Source organism: Phacochoerus africanus, chromosome 11, assembly GCF_016906955.1.
Source record: "Phacochoerus africanus isolate WHEZ1 chromosome 11, ROS_Pafr_v1, whole genome shotgun sequence".
NCBI lineage: Eukaryota > Metazoa > Chordata > Mammalia > Artiodactyla > Suidae > Phacochoerus > Phacochoerus africanus.
In genome coordinates, this window is record NC_062554.1 from 10,895,064 (window position 1) to 10,912,215 (window position 17,152).

A 17,152-nucleotide genomic window follows, 5' to 3' on the forward strand; every position below is an offset into this window, starting at 1 on the left:
TTCTCACGGCACTCACCCCACTGGTTAGAAATTATTTATTCACATACGTCTCTGAGTCCCTGGGTATTCCAGGCAGTGGAACAGCATGTGCAAAGGCCCAAATGTAGGAAGGTGGCAAGTCTACTGAGGCCAGACCAGGAAGGGCCTTGAGGCTGCCTGGGGAGCAGTGAGTGGGGAGGGGGGGTGACGTGGTGGGAGCTGGAGCCCTGGGGATGGGGGTGGTACATGGGGAAGGAGCAGAGAGGCTGCCCCCCGCAGAGTCATCCAGCCCCCTTCTTTCCCAGGGCCACGACGGCCCTGACCTTCAGCCCTTCCCCGTGATCAGCCTGAGGCTCTAATGAGCTCCCGGTCTCCAGAGCCAGGAATGTGGGCCCTGAGCCAGGTCGGCCTGACATCAGACCCTTGGGCTAATGGGGGTGTGTGTTGTGGGGGCTTGACCAGAGGCTTCATGTCCTCAGGACCATGTGGGGCCAATGGGCAGCCCTGTCTGCAGCTGCATGCCCGCTGTGTGTGTATGTGGGTGTGGGGGGCGGTGAGTATGTGAGAAGATGGGCATCAGGCAGGATCTGGATATACAGTCTTCTGACCTGGGCCACCTGCGGGGCTGGGTGGATGGGGACAATTGCAGACTCCAGATGGAGGGCCTGGGCCACCCTAGCCCCCAAGGGCATTTTCCCTCAGGAAACTCACCGTCTGCTCTCCCTGACCTGCTGGCTCACCTCACCTGCTGGCAGCCTCTGCTGGGAGCAGGTGTCTGCAGTGGAACCCAGTTCTGTGCACCCCTCACACAGAAAGCGCATTTCCGTTACTTCTTTTGTCCTGAAAGAGGTCCCAGCCCTGGGGAGCCAGCCAGTGGTGCAGCTCCCCAGGCAGCACCTGCACCCCTTGGCTCATCTTGGGCTTTGCTATTGACGAGTAAGCAGGGTTTGGGGGCATTCGGCCTTCCTGAGCCTCAGTTTCCTTACCTGTAAAATGAGGATAGGAGCTCCTATCGTGGCTCAGCACTTACGAACCAGACTAGTATCCATGAGGTTGCAGGTTCAATCCCTGGCCTTGCTCAGTGCATTAAGGATCCGGCGTTGCCGTGAGCTGTGGTGTAGGTTGCAGACGCGGCTCGGATCCCTTGTAGCTGTGGCTGTGGTGTAGGCTGGCAGATGCAGCTCCAGTTAGACCCCTAGCCTGGGAACCTCCATATGCTGTGGGTATGGCCCTAAAAAAGAAAGAAAATTCACTAGTAAAATGAGGATTAAAAACCCTCCTTTCCCGGGACCATGGCTGTGAAGATACAATGCCTCGAGGGGTTCCGTCAAAGTGCATCTTCTCAACTTCCTCCCGGGTCCGCCTCCCCCCTCTCCTCCTCCCATCACCCCTCCCCTGTCCCGAAAGGCCGTCTGTCTCCCTGGGTCACTTTGTCCTGCTTTTCCTGGCTGACTTCTAAGGCCTCACGGAAGCCCCTGCTCCGTGTGGGACCCCTCCCTGCTCTGGCCACGTTAGCGTCTGATCACACTCCGCTCTCTTTTCTGCCTTCCTGGGGTCTCCCGGGGAGCCCCGAAATGGGGGTCGGCCTTCCTCCTGCTCCCCACGGCCTCCTCAGCCCTGGTGCCAGCCCGTTCAGAGATCGGGCTCTGTGCTGAGTGCTGTGATTTCACCCTCATTTGGTCCAGGGGGCTGGGGTTGGCATGATGCCTGTCAGAGGGATGTTTAAAGGTCATAACGTGTACTTGACGCTCAGCCCAACGCTAGACACGGCTCAGTACAGGTTCAGTGCCGTGAGGACTGTTAAAATCCCGCTCGTGCTCTTCCCGCGTGTGGGCATTTCCCATTCCTTTCTTTCACTTTATTTTGGCTACATATTTATTTGGGATAAAGTCTCTGCAGAGACCTCAGAGATATGACCATTTCTCCCCGCGTGCAGAGTGTCCCAGTGAGGGACAGAGCAGCCTCAGATGCTCACCCGTTCCCTCCCTCGGTCCCTCCACGCATCTGTCACCCAGGCTTTCTGAGCCCCATGGGGTACCAGGCACAGAAAACACCTTCAGAATGATGGGCTAAGCATGCAAATGTCTTCACGCGTGGAACATTTTTATTTATTTGTGGACAGTTCTAATTCTTCAGGAATAGCTTCCACGCGGGTCCTGCTGTGTGCCAGGCCCTCCCTGTATAGGATCTCATTTTATCACCCTAAGGCTGTGAGGTAGGGATCTTTGTGCCGATATTGTAGGTGAGACTGAAGCCCAGACAGGGTGATTTAGACAGGAGATGGGGCAAGTCCAGACAGGAGAGGGAGCCACGCTGGTGAGCTGGGGTGGGCGGCAGCACGTGGGGAGAGGAGAGCTTGGGAGGGCGCTACTGTGCCGGGCACAGGGGCGAGGCACAAGAAGCAGGTACAGGGCTCAGGGGATGAGGGCAGACTTCCTCTGCTGGGTGGCATGTGCAGAACGTGGGCTCTTTCCTAGGGACCCTGCGCTGGTCTGGGCAGATCCGTTATACTGATGGTTTGGGGAGTGGGGTGGCAGTGCCCGAAAGTTCCCAGTGTCCCAGAAGCCACTCCCTCCAGCCACGTTCTCACTCACTCATCCAGCCAAGTGGCACTCAGGTCCTTCTCTGTACCAGGACGGGTACAAAGGACTGCTCCCTGTCCTGGAGGAGTTTCCAGACCAAAAGGGGAGGCAGCTCCAGAACGCTCCAAGGGCACCCATGGGCAGAACTGGAGTGGTGGGAGTCTTGGGGGTGGAACAGGGTGGCAGGGAGCCTGGGCCTGGGGGAGGCTTCTGCTCTGGCTGGCGTACCTGGGGGGCTGGTGTCAGGGAAGGCTCTGAGGCTGTCGTGGGAGCCTCTCACACGCAGAGAGGGGTCTGCAGGCTCAGGAGGAGGGGCTTGCCCCAGTTGCAAGGCTAGCTGTGCTTGTGAGAATGCAAGGTCCGTGCTTTCAGGACCTAGAGAAGGCTGCTGTGCTTCAGTAAGATATGATTTCTGGTTCCTGGTGAGGTCAGTGTAGGGACTGGATGTACTTTGCCCAGACTCATGGATCAGAGTGAAGTTTGAGGATAGGTTTTGCGGACTGTTGATAACAGATTGACTCTTTTTATTAAAATATGAAGTTCTTCTTTGTCTGTTGTAACAATTTTTAACTTAAAGTCCATTTTGTCTGATATTAGCAGAGCTGCCCCAGATCTTTTTTGGTTACTATTTGCATGGAATATATTTTTCTATCCCTTCACTCTCAACCTGTTTGTGGTTTTGGATCTAAAGGGAGTCTTTAGATAGCATGGAGTTGGATCACGTGTTGTTGTTGTTTTTTTTAAATCCTATTCTGTGAGCCTAGACCTTGAACTGGAGCATTTAATTCATTTCCACTTAAAGATTTACTTCTGACATTTGGCTATTTTTTCTAATTGTCATCTTTTCCCCTCTCAATTCTTCTGATGCCTTCTTTTTTGTGTTTGATTTTTTTTCCCCCACTGTACTGTTTTGATTCCCTTCCCACATCCGTGTGTGTGTGTGTGTGTGTGTGTGTGTGTTTTCCTAATGGTTACTCTGGGGTTTACAATTAACCTCTTACATTTATAACAGTCTAGTGGGAGTTAATACCACCTTAGCTTCAATAGTATTCAAAAACCCAGCTCCTGGATTTCCCATCATGGTGCAGTGGTTAACGAATCCGACTAGGAACCATGAGGACACAGGTTTGATCCCTGGCCTCGCTTAGTTGGTTAAGGATCCAGTGTTGCTGTGAGCTGTGGTGTAGGCCAGCAGCTGAAGCTCTGATTCGACCCCTAGCTTGAGTACTTCCATATGCTGTGGGTGTGGCCCTAAAAAGACTAAATAAATAAATAAATAAACAATTAAAAATACATAAAACCCCTGCTCCTACACAGCTCTATCCCTCTCCCTTTATGGTGTCATTGTCAGAAATTATATCTTTATACACCATGCGCCCATGAACATAAATTTGTAATGATTGTTTTATGCATTTGTCTTTTAAATCACATAGGAAAAAAAAAGGAGTTATAAACCAAAAATAACAATACAGCTGGATTTTATATGTACTTTTGTAGTTACTCTACCAGCGTTGTTTATTTTTTTGGTCTGGCTTTGAGATACGTACTGTCTCGTGCCATTTCCTTCCAGCCTCAAAGATTACTTTTGGCATTTCTTGTAGAGCAGGTCCACTAGCTACAGACTCCCTCAGGTTTCTTGTTGTTGTTGTTGTTTGTTTGTTTCTTACCTGGGAATGTCTTAGCTTCTCGTTCACTTCTGAAGGATATTTTTTGCCACATGGAGAATTCGTGTCCAAAAAGGGGTTGTTTCCTTTTGGCACTTTGCGTATTTCATCCTACTCTTCTGGCTTCTGTGGGTTTCTGATGAGAAATTGGCAATTCATTGCATTGATGATCCTTGGGATATGACAAGTCACTTCTCTCTCACTGCTTTTAAGATTCTCGTTGTCTTTTGATAGTTTGATTGTACTGTGTCTCCGTGAGGATTTTTGGGGGGCAGCCTGTGGAGTTCCCAGGCCTGGGATCGGATCTGAGCTGCAGGTGCCACCTTCGCTACAGCCGTGATGACATCAGACCTTTTTAGCCCACTGTGCCGGGCTGGGGACAGATCCTGCATCCTGGCAATCCCATTGTGCCAGAGCAGGAACCCTGAGGATTTTGTGTCGTTGTTGTTAAGTTTATCCTACCTGGAATTTATTGAGATTTTTGGATGTATAGATTCATATCTTTCACCAAGTCTGGGGAGCTTGGGGTCGTTATTTCTTCAAATATTCTTTCCGCCTTTCTCCTCTCCTCCTCTTCTGGGATTCCCATTGTTCATATGTTGATCCATTTGATGATGTCCCATAGGTTTCTTAGTCTCTGCTCACTCTTCTTAATCTTTTTTTTTTTTTTTTGTCTTTTTGCCTTTTCTAGTGCTGCTTCTGGCAGCATATGGAGGTTTCCAGGCTAGGGGTCGAATCGGAGCTGTAGCCACCAGCCTACACCAGAGCCATAGCAATGCAGGATCCGAGCCGCCTCTGCGACCTACAGCAATGCCAGATCCTTAACCCACTGAGCAAGGGCAGGGATCGAACCCGCAACCTCATGGTTCCTAGTCGGATTCGTTAACCACTGCGCACTCTTCTTGATCTTTTTTTCTTTCTCTGCCTAGGATGGGATAATCTCAAAGAAGCTATGTTCAGGTTTGTTGATTATTCTTTCTGCCCATTCAAATCTGCTGTTGAGCCCTCTAGTGAATTTGTCATGTCAGTTATTGTACTTTTCAACTCCCAGAAGTCCTATTTGGTTCCTTTTTATAATTCCTGCCTACTTATTGCTATTCTCGACTTGGCAAGATGTTCTGGTTTCCCTCAGTTCTTTGAGCATACTTAAAACAGTTGATTAGTGTCTTTATGAAGTCCAGTGTCTGGGCTTCCTTAGGGAAAATTTCTATTAATTTCTTTTTCTTCTTGTGAGTGGGCATTTTCTTATGTCGTTGCAAGTCTCATCATTTTGTTGTTGTTGAAAACTGGACATTTTGATTATTCTACCGTGATAGCTCGGAAAGGCAGATTCTTCCCTCCCTGGGGTTTGTTGTTGCTGTTTGCTGTGAACTGCAGTTTTGTTTAGTGACTTCTCTAAATTATTTGTATGAAGACTATGTTCTTTGTTTTGTGTGGCCACTGGAGACTCTAAAACACCTGGAGCCAAAAAATAAAAGGGCCAAACACACACGAATCTCAATCTTTGTGTATTGGACTCTGTGTATATGAGTTAAGGCATGATATTGGTGCTCATCCGGCCATGTGTGGCTCTGCATTAGCCTTCGCTTCCTGTCTACCCGGAGCTTGAAATCTGTCAAGGTGAGCGCTTAGGGTCTTCTCGTGCCTTTCTGAACATTTGTCCAACATGTCTAGATTCGCCAGCATGTGCAGGACTTTTCAAAGCCCTTTTCCCCCAAAGCATCTCATTCCCCTACTTTTCCTGCAGGCTTTTTGGAGTACCTACAGTTTTCTCCAACTGGTGCTTTTTCCGCAGGCAGCAACATGCCTTTGGGTGTTTTTGACCAATGCCCTCCATAGCTACTTCTCCCTGGGAGAGCTCCTAGTTAGGGAATATAGACAAGCCCTTTGCATTATTTCTTTATTTTTTAGGGCTGCACCGTGGCACGTGGGAGTTCCCAGGCTAGAGGTCCCACTGGAGCTGTAGCTACTGGTCTATACCACAGCAATGTGGGATCTGAGCTGCGTCTGACCTACACCACAGTTCACAGCAATGCTGGATCTTAAGCCCCTGAGTGAGGCCAGGGATCGAACCCGCATCCTCATGGATACTAGTCAGTTTCGTTGTTGCTGAGCCACAATAGGAACTCCCCTTTGCATAAGTCCTTCAGGAAACCCCCGGAGAGGATAAAACAACCACAATTCTTTGATAACAAGGCCTGTTCTGCCCCCTCTGACCCCCGTAACTCACACCAGGGATTCAGGCTGCCATCCTCAAGGTGGGAGGTGGGAGGAGACAGGTGGGCTGGAGTACGACAATGCTCTCTGCTGGACTCCCGTCACCTGTCTCTTCATTACATGTTCGGATGGTTACTGTAAACCTTTGCATGTTTTCTAGAGTTCCAGTAAAGTTGATTCTGACAATTTTTGGCATGTCTATATAGAAATAGGTTCCTGGCAGATTTCTCTACTCCACTGATGTCCCTTGCTGCTGGCAGTTGGCGTAGTTATTTCCTGAAAGCTTTTCCGTCCCAACTTGCAGTATATCCTTGCGTAGGATCCTTTGCCTCCTCTGAACCAGTCTCCTCATAGGTAAAGCGAGTGGCCAGAACTGGACCAGGTGGTCCTGTGGCGGGGGTGAGAGCAGCCCCAGCGACAGAGGGAGTAAAGAAATGAAGGTGGTGAGGTATGGGGACCAGGGGGCCCCTGGCCAAGTGGAGGCTTGGTGGCTGGGTGGGGGCAGGGAAGAGCATGGGGGTGAAGCATTCCTGGCAGAGCGCCCAGCATAAGTCAAGGTGGGAGACCCTAGTCTCTGTGGCCAGGCGGCCAGAGACAAGGATCGGGGAGCAGGGAGCCTTGGCCCTGGGAGAGACTCTAATAGGATGCCAGCGTGGGTCCCAGAGGCGTGAGACCTGCTTCCCAGACCCGATGTGCAGCCACCTGCAGGGAGGGGGACTACTCCCAGGCTTCATGGCAGGGGTGGCCTGGGTACAGGGGATTGAGCCCCGGGTCTGAGTCAGGCCAGATCAGGCTCTCAGGACTTTGCTGGGTCTCGCTGAGGGGGCCGCTCTCCACGCCCCAGACCTGTCTTACCATCCTTCCTTCTTACCTCTGCTTCTCTTTGCTTTGCCGTCCCCTCTTCTGGAACACTCTCCTCCCTCATGCCTGCCCCCGCCCCCCCAAATCGTGACGCCACCACAACAGTGACTTTCTCGGTTACTGAGAGTGATCACTCATACAGCATTTGCTCTAACAGGCACCAGCCTGAGTGAGTTACACACCCCTGTTGAATCCTGACAAGCACGTGCTGTTCTGTCATCGGAAAGATGAGGAAACAAAGTCACATGGAGGTTGAGGAACTCGCCCGAGGGCTCATCGCAGGTGCATGGCTGCATCCATATTGAACCCCTATTGGCTCAGAGTCTGACTTCTTAGTGGCTATGCTATCCTGTCTCTCCAGGGCTCATCGGTCCCTTATCTGGTGGTACCATCCTTATCGGTGTCTGGGTCTGACTACCCCGCAGGGTGGAAGCTCTGAGGAGTGCGTCTCCTAAGCTTTAGGCTGAGCCGATGAAGGCTGGTTAAATCGATGGATGGAAGGGTGCCTAGAAGCCCACCCCCAGCCCCTCCCTGTGTCTGAGGGTCTGGGTCCTGTTCCCATGGACTCCCTTGGTGGGTGAGCCGGCGTTGGGGTGCTTGTTCTGGGCTTAGCTTGGGGAAGGCCTGCTCCTGGGAGCAGGCCCTGAGAGGGCACAGTCAGCCAGCTGTGTTCTGGGTGGCAGAGCCCCGGGTCCCGAGGCTGGGCTGGGTAGAGGGGAGCCTCGGTCCGGAGGGCAGCTCCGAGTTCTAGGTGAGGCCTCGCGGTGTCCTTCTTTGCCGTTTTCCCTGCGCCTCGCTGTGGTTTTGCTTGTCTAGGACAGACAGTTGGGTCTTTCAGGATTCCAGACCATGCCAAGGCCAAAAAACGAGACCTTGAAGAGATAATGGGAGGAAAAGAGGAGAGGAAGCTACGGATAAGTGGGGAGAGGGAAGAAAGCAGGCGTAGGAGGAGGGTCACAGGGCCTGGGCACCCCTGGATGGGACAGTGGTCACCGTGGCTGGTGGCCCAGCACAGATGTGAGCTGGGGTAAGCTCTGAGCCATTAGGGGTGGCTTGCTGTCCTGGGGAACCACGGGACACCCCCCCCCCGGGGGGTGGGGTGGCAAGAGATCCCCTGCTGGCTGGCCTCAGAGGGGGAGGACCCGAGGCAGATTCTTGGGGGGGGGGGTTCCTCCCAAAGTCCCCCCCTCCCAGCTCAAGACTTATCTGCCCTCACTTCCCAAGGGCAGTCAGTGGGCTGGAAAGATCTCTGACGCACCTTTCCTTTAGCTTGAAAATTTCGTGAAGTATATTGAGTTCTCCATAATATCCCCGCGTTTCTTTCCCTAGAAAACATGCGATTTTCTCCAAAACTGCCCTCAAGGGGAGGGTCCAGCTGCCTCGTTTGTGCCGAGGCCCACAGCTCCGTGCCTGGGTGCTGCCCGCTGCGGTCCCCGAGAGGGCATCCTGACATTCCTGGGTGTCGGGGGTCTGGCCAAGCTGGGAGGGGGCCTGGGGAACCACGGGACACCCCCCCCGGGGGGTGGGGTGGCAAGAGATCCCCTGCTGGCTGGCCTCAGAGGGGGAGGACCCGAGGCAGATTCTTGGGGGGGGGGTTCCTCCCAAAGTCCCCCCTCCCAGCTCAAGACTTATCTGCCCTCACTTCCCAAGGGCAGTCAGTGGGCTGGAAAGATCTCTGACTCACCTTTCCTTTAGCTTGAAAATTTCGTGAAGTATATTGAGTTCTCCATAATATCCCCGCGTTTCTTTCCCTAGAAAACATGCGATTTTCTCCAAAACTGCCCTCAAGGGGAGGGTCCAGCTGCCTCGTTTGTGCCGAGGCCCACAGCTCCGTGCCTGGGTGCTGCCCGCTGCGGTCCCCGAGAGGGCATCCTGACATTCCTGGGTGTCGGGGGTCTGGCCAAGCTGGGAGGGGGCCTGGGGCAGCGCGGGCGCCCCCTCCCCTCTCCCGGCCCGCGGGCGTCACCTAAGCCGCCGTTGCCATGGGCCCGCGGCAGATGGTCGGGTTTAGGGTTCCCCGGCTGGCGGCGCGCACGGGATTAGGTGAATTAGGGAGTCTGAGAAGGGCTGCTGCCCAGAGCCGCGGCCGGGCCCCTCCGCGCCATGGAGCCCCCTGCCCACCCCAGCGATCCCGGCCACCCCGCCGAGGCGCACGCCAAGCAGCCCGGCAAGTGGGCGCTGGTGCGCAGCCTGAACCAGGCGTTGAAGACTTACGCGGTCCTGCCGGTGAGGCCCGGGCCGGGAGGGAGGGGAGGGCGCGCCCCGGGCACTTGCTTCTGGGCCTCGGTTTCCCCGCCTGTCAGCAGCCGAGCAGGTTGCAGGGTCGCAAAGCCCGAGGGTGCTCTCAGAAGTTCCGGCCTCGGTGCTGCCACCGCTCGTCCCTGACCCGCCCCCGTGAACTTGGCTCCCTCCGCCCCTCCCCAGGCGAGGAGCCGGTGCAGCCGGAAACTGGAGGTGGGTGGGTCAGCTCCGGGCAGGGGCTTCCCTGCCTTTGCTCTTGGACTGGGTCAGGGAGCGCCTCCGAGTGCACTGAGGGGCTCGGTCTGGGGACCTGCTGAGGAGCAACCCCCAAAGCTTAGCCTCGGGACGCTGCCTGGCTCAAGGGCGCGCCTGGCAAGTCAGTTGGACCGTCTTTGCCACCTGTGAGAATGGGGCTAAGACCACCAGTGTCCCAAAGTGATTATGGGAAATAAGTGAGGGGCCGAACAAGTCCTGAAACAGACCCCTTATCATTCCACAGACAGGGAAGGAGCCCCAGGCCCTGGCCCAGAGGGAAAAAAGGCATAGAAGACTGAGGCCCTGGGGAGGTGATATTGATCTGATTCTGGGCTCAGGAGGGAAGGCAGGTGAGCAGCGAAGACACCTTCCCTTCCTAGGGGTCTCTCATCTTCACAGGCACTGACCCCTCTTTTAAGGCTGGTGAGCACTAAGGCCCAGAGGGACTGAAAGACTTACCCCAAGTCACAGCCTTCCATCTGAGCCCAGATCTCTTAACCCATCTGTTCATTGTGAATGTGGGCCCGGGTCCCTGGAGCGAGGCCCTGCTGGGGTTGCGGGGTACTCTGGAGAACATGTAGGCAAAGCATCTAGGAAGTCACCAGCCGGGGCCTGGAAGCCACTCATCTGACAGCCAAGAAGCTGGAACTCGCCCCAGGTTGCGCAGCCGCACTGAGGCGCGTGTCCATCGCACATGGGATTTGAGTCGGGGGGAGGTCCCTGTGGGGAGCAGGTGGGGTGGCAGGAATGGGGCCAGAGGCAGTCATGGGTTGCCCGGGGTCTGGCTGTGAGAGGGGAGGGCCCCATAGGGTTACACCTGGGGGCCCAGTACCCCTTTCTTCTCCTCCTTCCTGCCCCTCAAAAATGTGTCCTGTTCTTTCACATCTCTCCCCCCACCACGTCCCCCAGCCCCACCTCACCCCACCCATCCAGCAGCACCTGACTCCCCCTGTTTTTGGTGCGGGCTCTGCTCCACAGAGGCTCACCGTCTCCTCAGTCACCAATTTGATGAGTGACTATGGCCAGTTCCTTTCTCTCTTTGGGGCTCCGTTTCCTCATCTGTCAAAGGAGGACCCTCAGAACCAGGCTGCATGCTGATGCCCCCCCCCCAGGACTTTCCTTGGGGCCACAGGGAACTGTCCCCCTCAGAGCTGCTCAGACCCCAGCCTCCTCCCGGAAGCCTCTTCCCTGTCAGGTTAGCCTCTTTCCTCAAGTTCTGGCCCAGAGCAGACAAAGTGAAGTCGCTGCCTTCCTGGTGACAGGCCTTGGCTGGGAGGGGTCTAGTCCCTTGTGTTTGCTGTGCCGCCCTCAGCTGGAGCCTCCAGTTAGCTTTTTGGGCCCACGAACCATCTCTGGCCAGGGATCCTACCTGGGCTTCCTGTTCTGCGGGCAGAGCGGGGTTCAGGGTGGGGCCCGGATCTGGAGTTTGCCAGGCTTGGGCTTCCTTCTTGGCTTTATCACAAAACACCTGTGTGACCTTGGGCCGGTTTCTTGGCCTCTCTGAGGACATGAAGTAGAGCTAGAGCCCTCTGCCTGGGTGGTGTCGTGAAGTTCCATGAGATCGCTCATGACAGGGAAGCATCGCCCCATTACCTGGCTACTTGCGGCGGCACTGCGTTAGCCCAGAGCAGTGCCCGCCACGGCTGGCGCCCAGGACCCAGGCACACCCACGACCTCTGTCACAGGCTCCCTCTCGCACACTCACACACCCTCTCAGGCATAGGCCCACACGCTCCTCCTCCCACTGAGAGGAACGCACGCTTCTCTGTGTGTGGGAAGTCACAGCTGGAGGACACAGACCACCCCGCCCTCAGGGGCTGCAGGCCGGGGGGAGTTGACACGGAGGGCGATGACCCACGTCCTGCTGGCTGTGCGGCCAAGCCTGGGGGCTGCAGGAGCGCCAGTGTGCTCCACGAAGCAGCCAGTGTGAAAATCTGTCCTTGGTGCCATTCTCTCCTGCTTTAGAACCTTCCAATGGGCGTTCCTGTCATGGCGCAGTGGTTAACGAATCCGACTAGGAACCGTGAGGTTGCAGGTTCGATCCCTAGCCTCCCTCAGTGGGTTAAGGATGCAGCGTTGCTGTGAGCTGTGGTGTAGGTTGCAGACGTGGCTCGGATCCCGCGTTCCTGTGGCTCTGGCGTAGGCGGGTGGCTACAGCTCCGATTAGACCCCTAGCCTGGGAACCTCCATATGCTGCAGGTGCGGCGCTAAAAAAAGGCAAAAAGACAAAAGAAAAAAAAAAGAGAACCTTCCAATGGCTTCTTGACATACTTAAAAGGAAGTCCAGCTTCTGTCTGTGGCTCACAGGGCCCCGGGCAACGTGGTGCTGCCCGCTTCCTCCGGGTTTCCCCCCCACCCATCTAGCTCCCACTGGGACTTTGCTCTCCTTTCTGTTCACGGCTGGGTCTTCAGCGTCAACTGGCTCTCAGCGGGCTCTCTGCAAATATGTACTGAATGAATGAACCAGCTCTTCGGGCAGGGCGGGGAGGGAGGGGCAGGGAGGAGGGGCCTGGGAAGAGTTACTCGCAGGTGGGTGTCCACTCCGGTGAAAGTTGGGGTGGGATGGGCAGCAGGTGGAACAGAACAGCCCCAGCACCGGTGTGTCAGGTGGGCTGTGAGCCATCACTTAGGAGAGGGTGACGAGTGTGGCAGGAGGCACATCTTGGGCGTGGGACTAAAGCACTCATGAGGATTAAATGGGACAGTTTATGGGAAGCAGCCATGCAGCTTGGGCACACAGTAGGTGCTCAGCAAATGTGTGAGTCCCTCTCCCTTCCTAGAGACTCTCCGAGTATTCTTTTTTGGGGGGCGGGGGCTGCATCCTTGGCATGTGGTAGTTCTCAGGCCAGGGATCAAACCTGTGCTGCAGCTGTAATGAGAGCCATAGCAGTGACAATGGTAGATCCTTAACCCAGTGACCCACCAGGGAACTCCGTATCTTTACTTTTCCTGGGAGAAAGCTTGGGTTCTGAGCTGGTCTCTTTAACATGGGCGAAGCTCCTATGAAGTGAAGGCCCATAGTGGCAGTTGTGGCTGAAAAAGACTTGGCTGGACAAGTGATGAGTCAGTGGGGGACTCATCGAGCCCACCCCTCACAGGAAACCAAGGCTCAAAGGGGTCAGTGACTTATCCAAGGCAAAGCAGATCCTGGAACCCAGTTCCATGGCCCAGAGCTGTTTCCCTGGGTCATTCCCATGGGCTTATTTCATTGTGAATCAGTTATAGCAGCTGTTACATTTCTAGGCCACCTGATAGGAAGCTTTATTTTTATTAGGAGGCCTAGGTTCTCTTACCTTCCTGTTTGGGGAAACACCCCAAAGCAGTTCTCTCATTAAGATTAGACTAAAGGACTAAGTCCCGCTGTGGCTCAGTGGTTAACAAATCCGATGAGCAACCATGAGGTTGCGGGTTCAATCCCTGGCCTCGCTGGGTGGGTTAAGGATCTGGTGTTGCCGTGAGCGGTGGTGTGGGTTGCTGACGTGGCTCGGATCCCGTGTTGCTGGGGCTCTGGTGTAGGCCGGAGACTAAAGCTCCGGTTTGACACCTAGCCTGGGAATCTCCACATGTCGTGGGTGGGTGCGGCCGTAGAAAAGACAAAAAAGACAAAAAAGACAAAAAAAAAAGATTACGCTAAAATTCAAACCTTCACCTCCAGGCCAGTGAGAGTCTATGAGTCCTGGAACTTGCCCCCCACCTCTCTCCTCAGGCCCTGCCATAACCGTGTCCTTGCTGTTCCTTCCTGCCCCAGGGCCTTTGCACTTGTCATCTCCTCTGCCTACATGTCTACCCCTGCTTGTTCCTAGCCTGGCTGCCTCTTGCCCTTCTGGTCTCAGCTCAGAGGTTTCCTTCGCAGCGTGGCTTCCCCGGCTACTGTGTCCGTGGCTGGCTCGGTCCTTCTCCACCCCTGGTGTGCTTACTGCCCTCACAGCACTCACGCCATCCCTAGTGACCCTGTTAATGTCCTTGTGACATTGTTTCCTGTCTCCTCCCAGCTAGAATGCAGACTCCATGCTCGCTGCTCCATCTCTGGCATTTAGATCCTTCAGCGCCGCCTTCTCAGTGGGGGATCAACACATGCTCCTTGAATGTATCAGTGAGGAGCCGAATGCATCAGTGACGAAAGCGGTTGTTTCAAGTCCATCCTCTGACTCTGGATTTTATCGATTGATTGATTGATTGTCTTTTTAGGGCCACACCCATGGCATGTGGAGGATCCCAGGCTAGGGGTTACACTGGAGCTGTAGCCCCTCGGCTACACCACAGCCACAGCAACGCAGGATCTGAGCCATGTCTATGACCTAGACCACAGCTCATGGCAACCCTGGATCCTTAACCCAGTGAACGAGGCCGGGGATTGAACCTGTGTCCTCATGGATGCTAGTCAGATTTGTTTTTGCTGAACCAAGACGGGAACTCCTGACTCTGGGTTTTAGATTTGGCTTCCAGGCACTCTTACTGAATGTGTAGAGAGCCAGGACCTGTGCCGGATGCTGCAGGGGACACAAAGGTGATGCGCCCCTGGCCCCAGGTTGGGCTGTCTCCACAAGCCAGGAGACAGTGTGGCTGAGAGCGAGGCCCACGTGTATTGCGGGGCCTGGCACAGACAGTGTCCATGCAGGGGAGTCATGCCTACGACTGTGAGTGTTGAGCCAGGAGGTGACAGGGCCTGTTTGGGTGTACTGGGGGGATGCCTCCTCTTGGACAGAGGTTTGGGTGTCTTGGCGTTTCTGCCTGCCGTACGTGTGGGTACAGAGCCTTGGGAGAGCCAGGCTTTGTGCAGGCCTGGGTTCGAAGCTGCCCAGCTCTGTACTCTCGGCTTTTCCTCTCTCTGAGCCTCTGCTTACCCCTCTGTAAATCGGGACCAGTAATGGCTGCCACGGCAGAGGGACCGATGAGATGGCATAAGTGCCCAGCTGAGGGCCTGGCACTGTGGCTTCTGCAAGTGCAAATTCCCTTTTCTTCCCTCTTCTGGGGTTGGCACAAGCGCCTCTGGCGGTGGTGGTCTGGTGGGCACAGGGCTGCTTGGAAGGGGTGCCTGGTGCCCCTCCCTGCTCAGCTGGCCTGGGACTCTCTCACCCACAGGGGGACTACGTCTGGATGGACCTGAGATCCGGGCAGGAGTTCGATGTGCCCATCGGGGCGGTGGTGAAGCTCTGCGACTCGGGGCAGATCCAGGTGGTGGACGATGAAGGCAATGTGAGTCACCTGCTCCCGTCCTGCCCTGCGCCTTGGGGGGGGGACACACAGGCCAGCAGGTGACTGACCGAGGCAGGGACCAGGGATGGAGGTGGTGCCTGTGTCCCACGTCTGCCCCTCAGAACCCCCTTCCTCCCTGAAGATTTCCCCACGACCCTCTCACAAAGCCTGTTCTATGTCCACTGCACTTTGGTCCCTTCTGCCTAGTTAGAGACGTGTGTCTGTGTGGCATGTGGGTGTGTATGGTGGGGGGTGGGGTGGCAGCAGACTGGGTGCTCCTCAGGTTCAGGGCTGCCTCGGGGTCAGACAGACTGGATTCATATCCCATCCTGCCCTCTTACTAGCTCTGCAACCTTGGCCAAACCTCTTTCCCTTCGGAACCTCAGTTTCCCCGTCTGTAAAATGGGGCCAATAGCGCTCTCACCCGGCTGTTGACGCCTATGTGAGAGCATGTGTGAGTGCCTCAGTAAAGGGAGGGTGAATCTGAAGATGCCCAGAGTCTCATCCCTGGGGATACAGCATCACGTGACCTCGTCCACCCTGGCACTGCCCTCGAATCCGTCTAACAGATGAACCCTTTATCTCTTGTGACCCCGAGGGCAAGGGACACAGGAAGTGTGAGTTTGGTAGGTAGGGAGCATAGGGCTTTGGGGGCGGCAGGAAAGGTTGGAAGGCAGGGTCCTGGCTGACTGGAGAGCGTGGCTGGACGAGGGTCCAGAAGGGAAGCCCAGAAACCCGGCACGTGTGTACGTGCGTGGTATGTGTGTACGTGCGTGGTGCGTGTGAACATGTGTGGTATGTGTGAACGTGTGTGGTACGTGTGTACTGTATACTATGCGTGTGTGTGCCACGTGTGTGTGTGCGTGGCACGTGTGTACATGCGAGGTGCCTCTGTACTGTACGATACGTGTGTGCGTGCGTGCGTGATATGTGTGTACGTGTGTAACGTGACGGGGGACATGCAGACGTGGTTCACACAAGGTTGCAGCTTAGTGGGGACATGAGGGATCCAGGGAGATTCAGTTCCACCATAGTTTGTGCTGTGCCCAGCGCTGGGGATGAGACAGCACTGAGTCCCCGTCTTAGCCTCCTCGTCTGACGGGAGTGGAAGAGGGTGCAGTGACTTGGGGCAGAAGGCTCTGTCGGGGGACAGCAGAGGGCTCTGGCCCCTGGAGTCCCCGTGATGGACGTGGAGGAGGCGGGGACATCACTGTTACACCTGCATCCCCCAGGGACACCCTCCTGGGGGTTTGCAAAGCCCTTTGACCTGAGTTCTCTCTTTGGGTTCTCAGAGTGTCTGTGGAGGCAGGGAGGACAGCCAGTGCCACCCCAAGGGGAAACTGGAGCCCAGAGAGGGACCCCCAGGACCAGGCACACAGCTCGTGTGTGATGGTGCCGGGGTCAGGACCCAGGGCCTCTCTCAATGTCTCAGTGGCAGCTTGGGGACTCAGGTTGTGTGAAGCACATTTTTGTCCCCTGGGTTTTAGAACTGGAGTGTCCGCAGCATCAGCTCAGAGGCTGCAGTTCCAGGGCCCTTTAGGAAGCCCCTGTGAGTCTGCAGCCTCAGAAGGGGGCATGGGTTTGGCCCAGGCACCAGCCTGGAGCCCCCAGGGTGGGGCCCAGGGACTCTGTCTGCAGGCTCGAGTTTCACCTGGGTCATGTTGCATGTCAGACGGTGTCCCGTGATGGTGTCACCGGATCCCAGAGGTCCCCTCCCACTCGCCCCCACCAAGGCCCTGAGAACGGGGGCTGCAGAGCAGGGAGAGATGCGGCTGGCTGGCTAGGAACAGGTTTGCGGGCTGGGTCTGCTTCAGGGGCAGCGGGCCCCTGGGGGCCTCCAGCCTCTTCTTTCTCCACTCCCACTCCCTCCACTCCTCCCCATCCAGGCCATCATCTTTGACCCCACTGTCTGCCCACAGACCCCCTCACCTTGAGGGCAGGGACCAGGTGAGTCGCATCTGGTTCCCCAGAGCGCTACAGAGGGTCTCCCCAGAGAAGGTTCTTTATAAAGACTTGCCGAATGAACGCTCAAGGTCACGGTTCCAGGCCTGACAGGCATCCTGATGCTCTCTCTGCCTTTGTCCAAGTTGTTCTCACTGCCAGAGGCACCCCTTCCTCCTTTACAGAGGGTGGGGTCCCTGCCTCTCCGTGCTCAGG

The 17,152-nt window shown here is 55.5% G+C and overlaps 1 protein-coding gene across 1 annotated transcript in view; it reads left to right on the plus strand.

Moving 5' to 3' along the window:
• MYO7A (myosin VIIA) overlaps window positions 1-17,152 on the plus strand; it is an 88,080-nt gene that overhangs the window by 2,919 nt on the left and 68,009 nt on the right. The window contains 1 exon segment of the mRNA XM_047752753.1: window positions 14,882-14,995. Coding sequence (XP_047608709.1) covers window positions 14,882-14,995 — 114 coding nt within the window.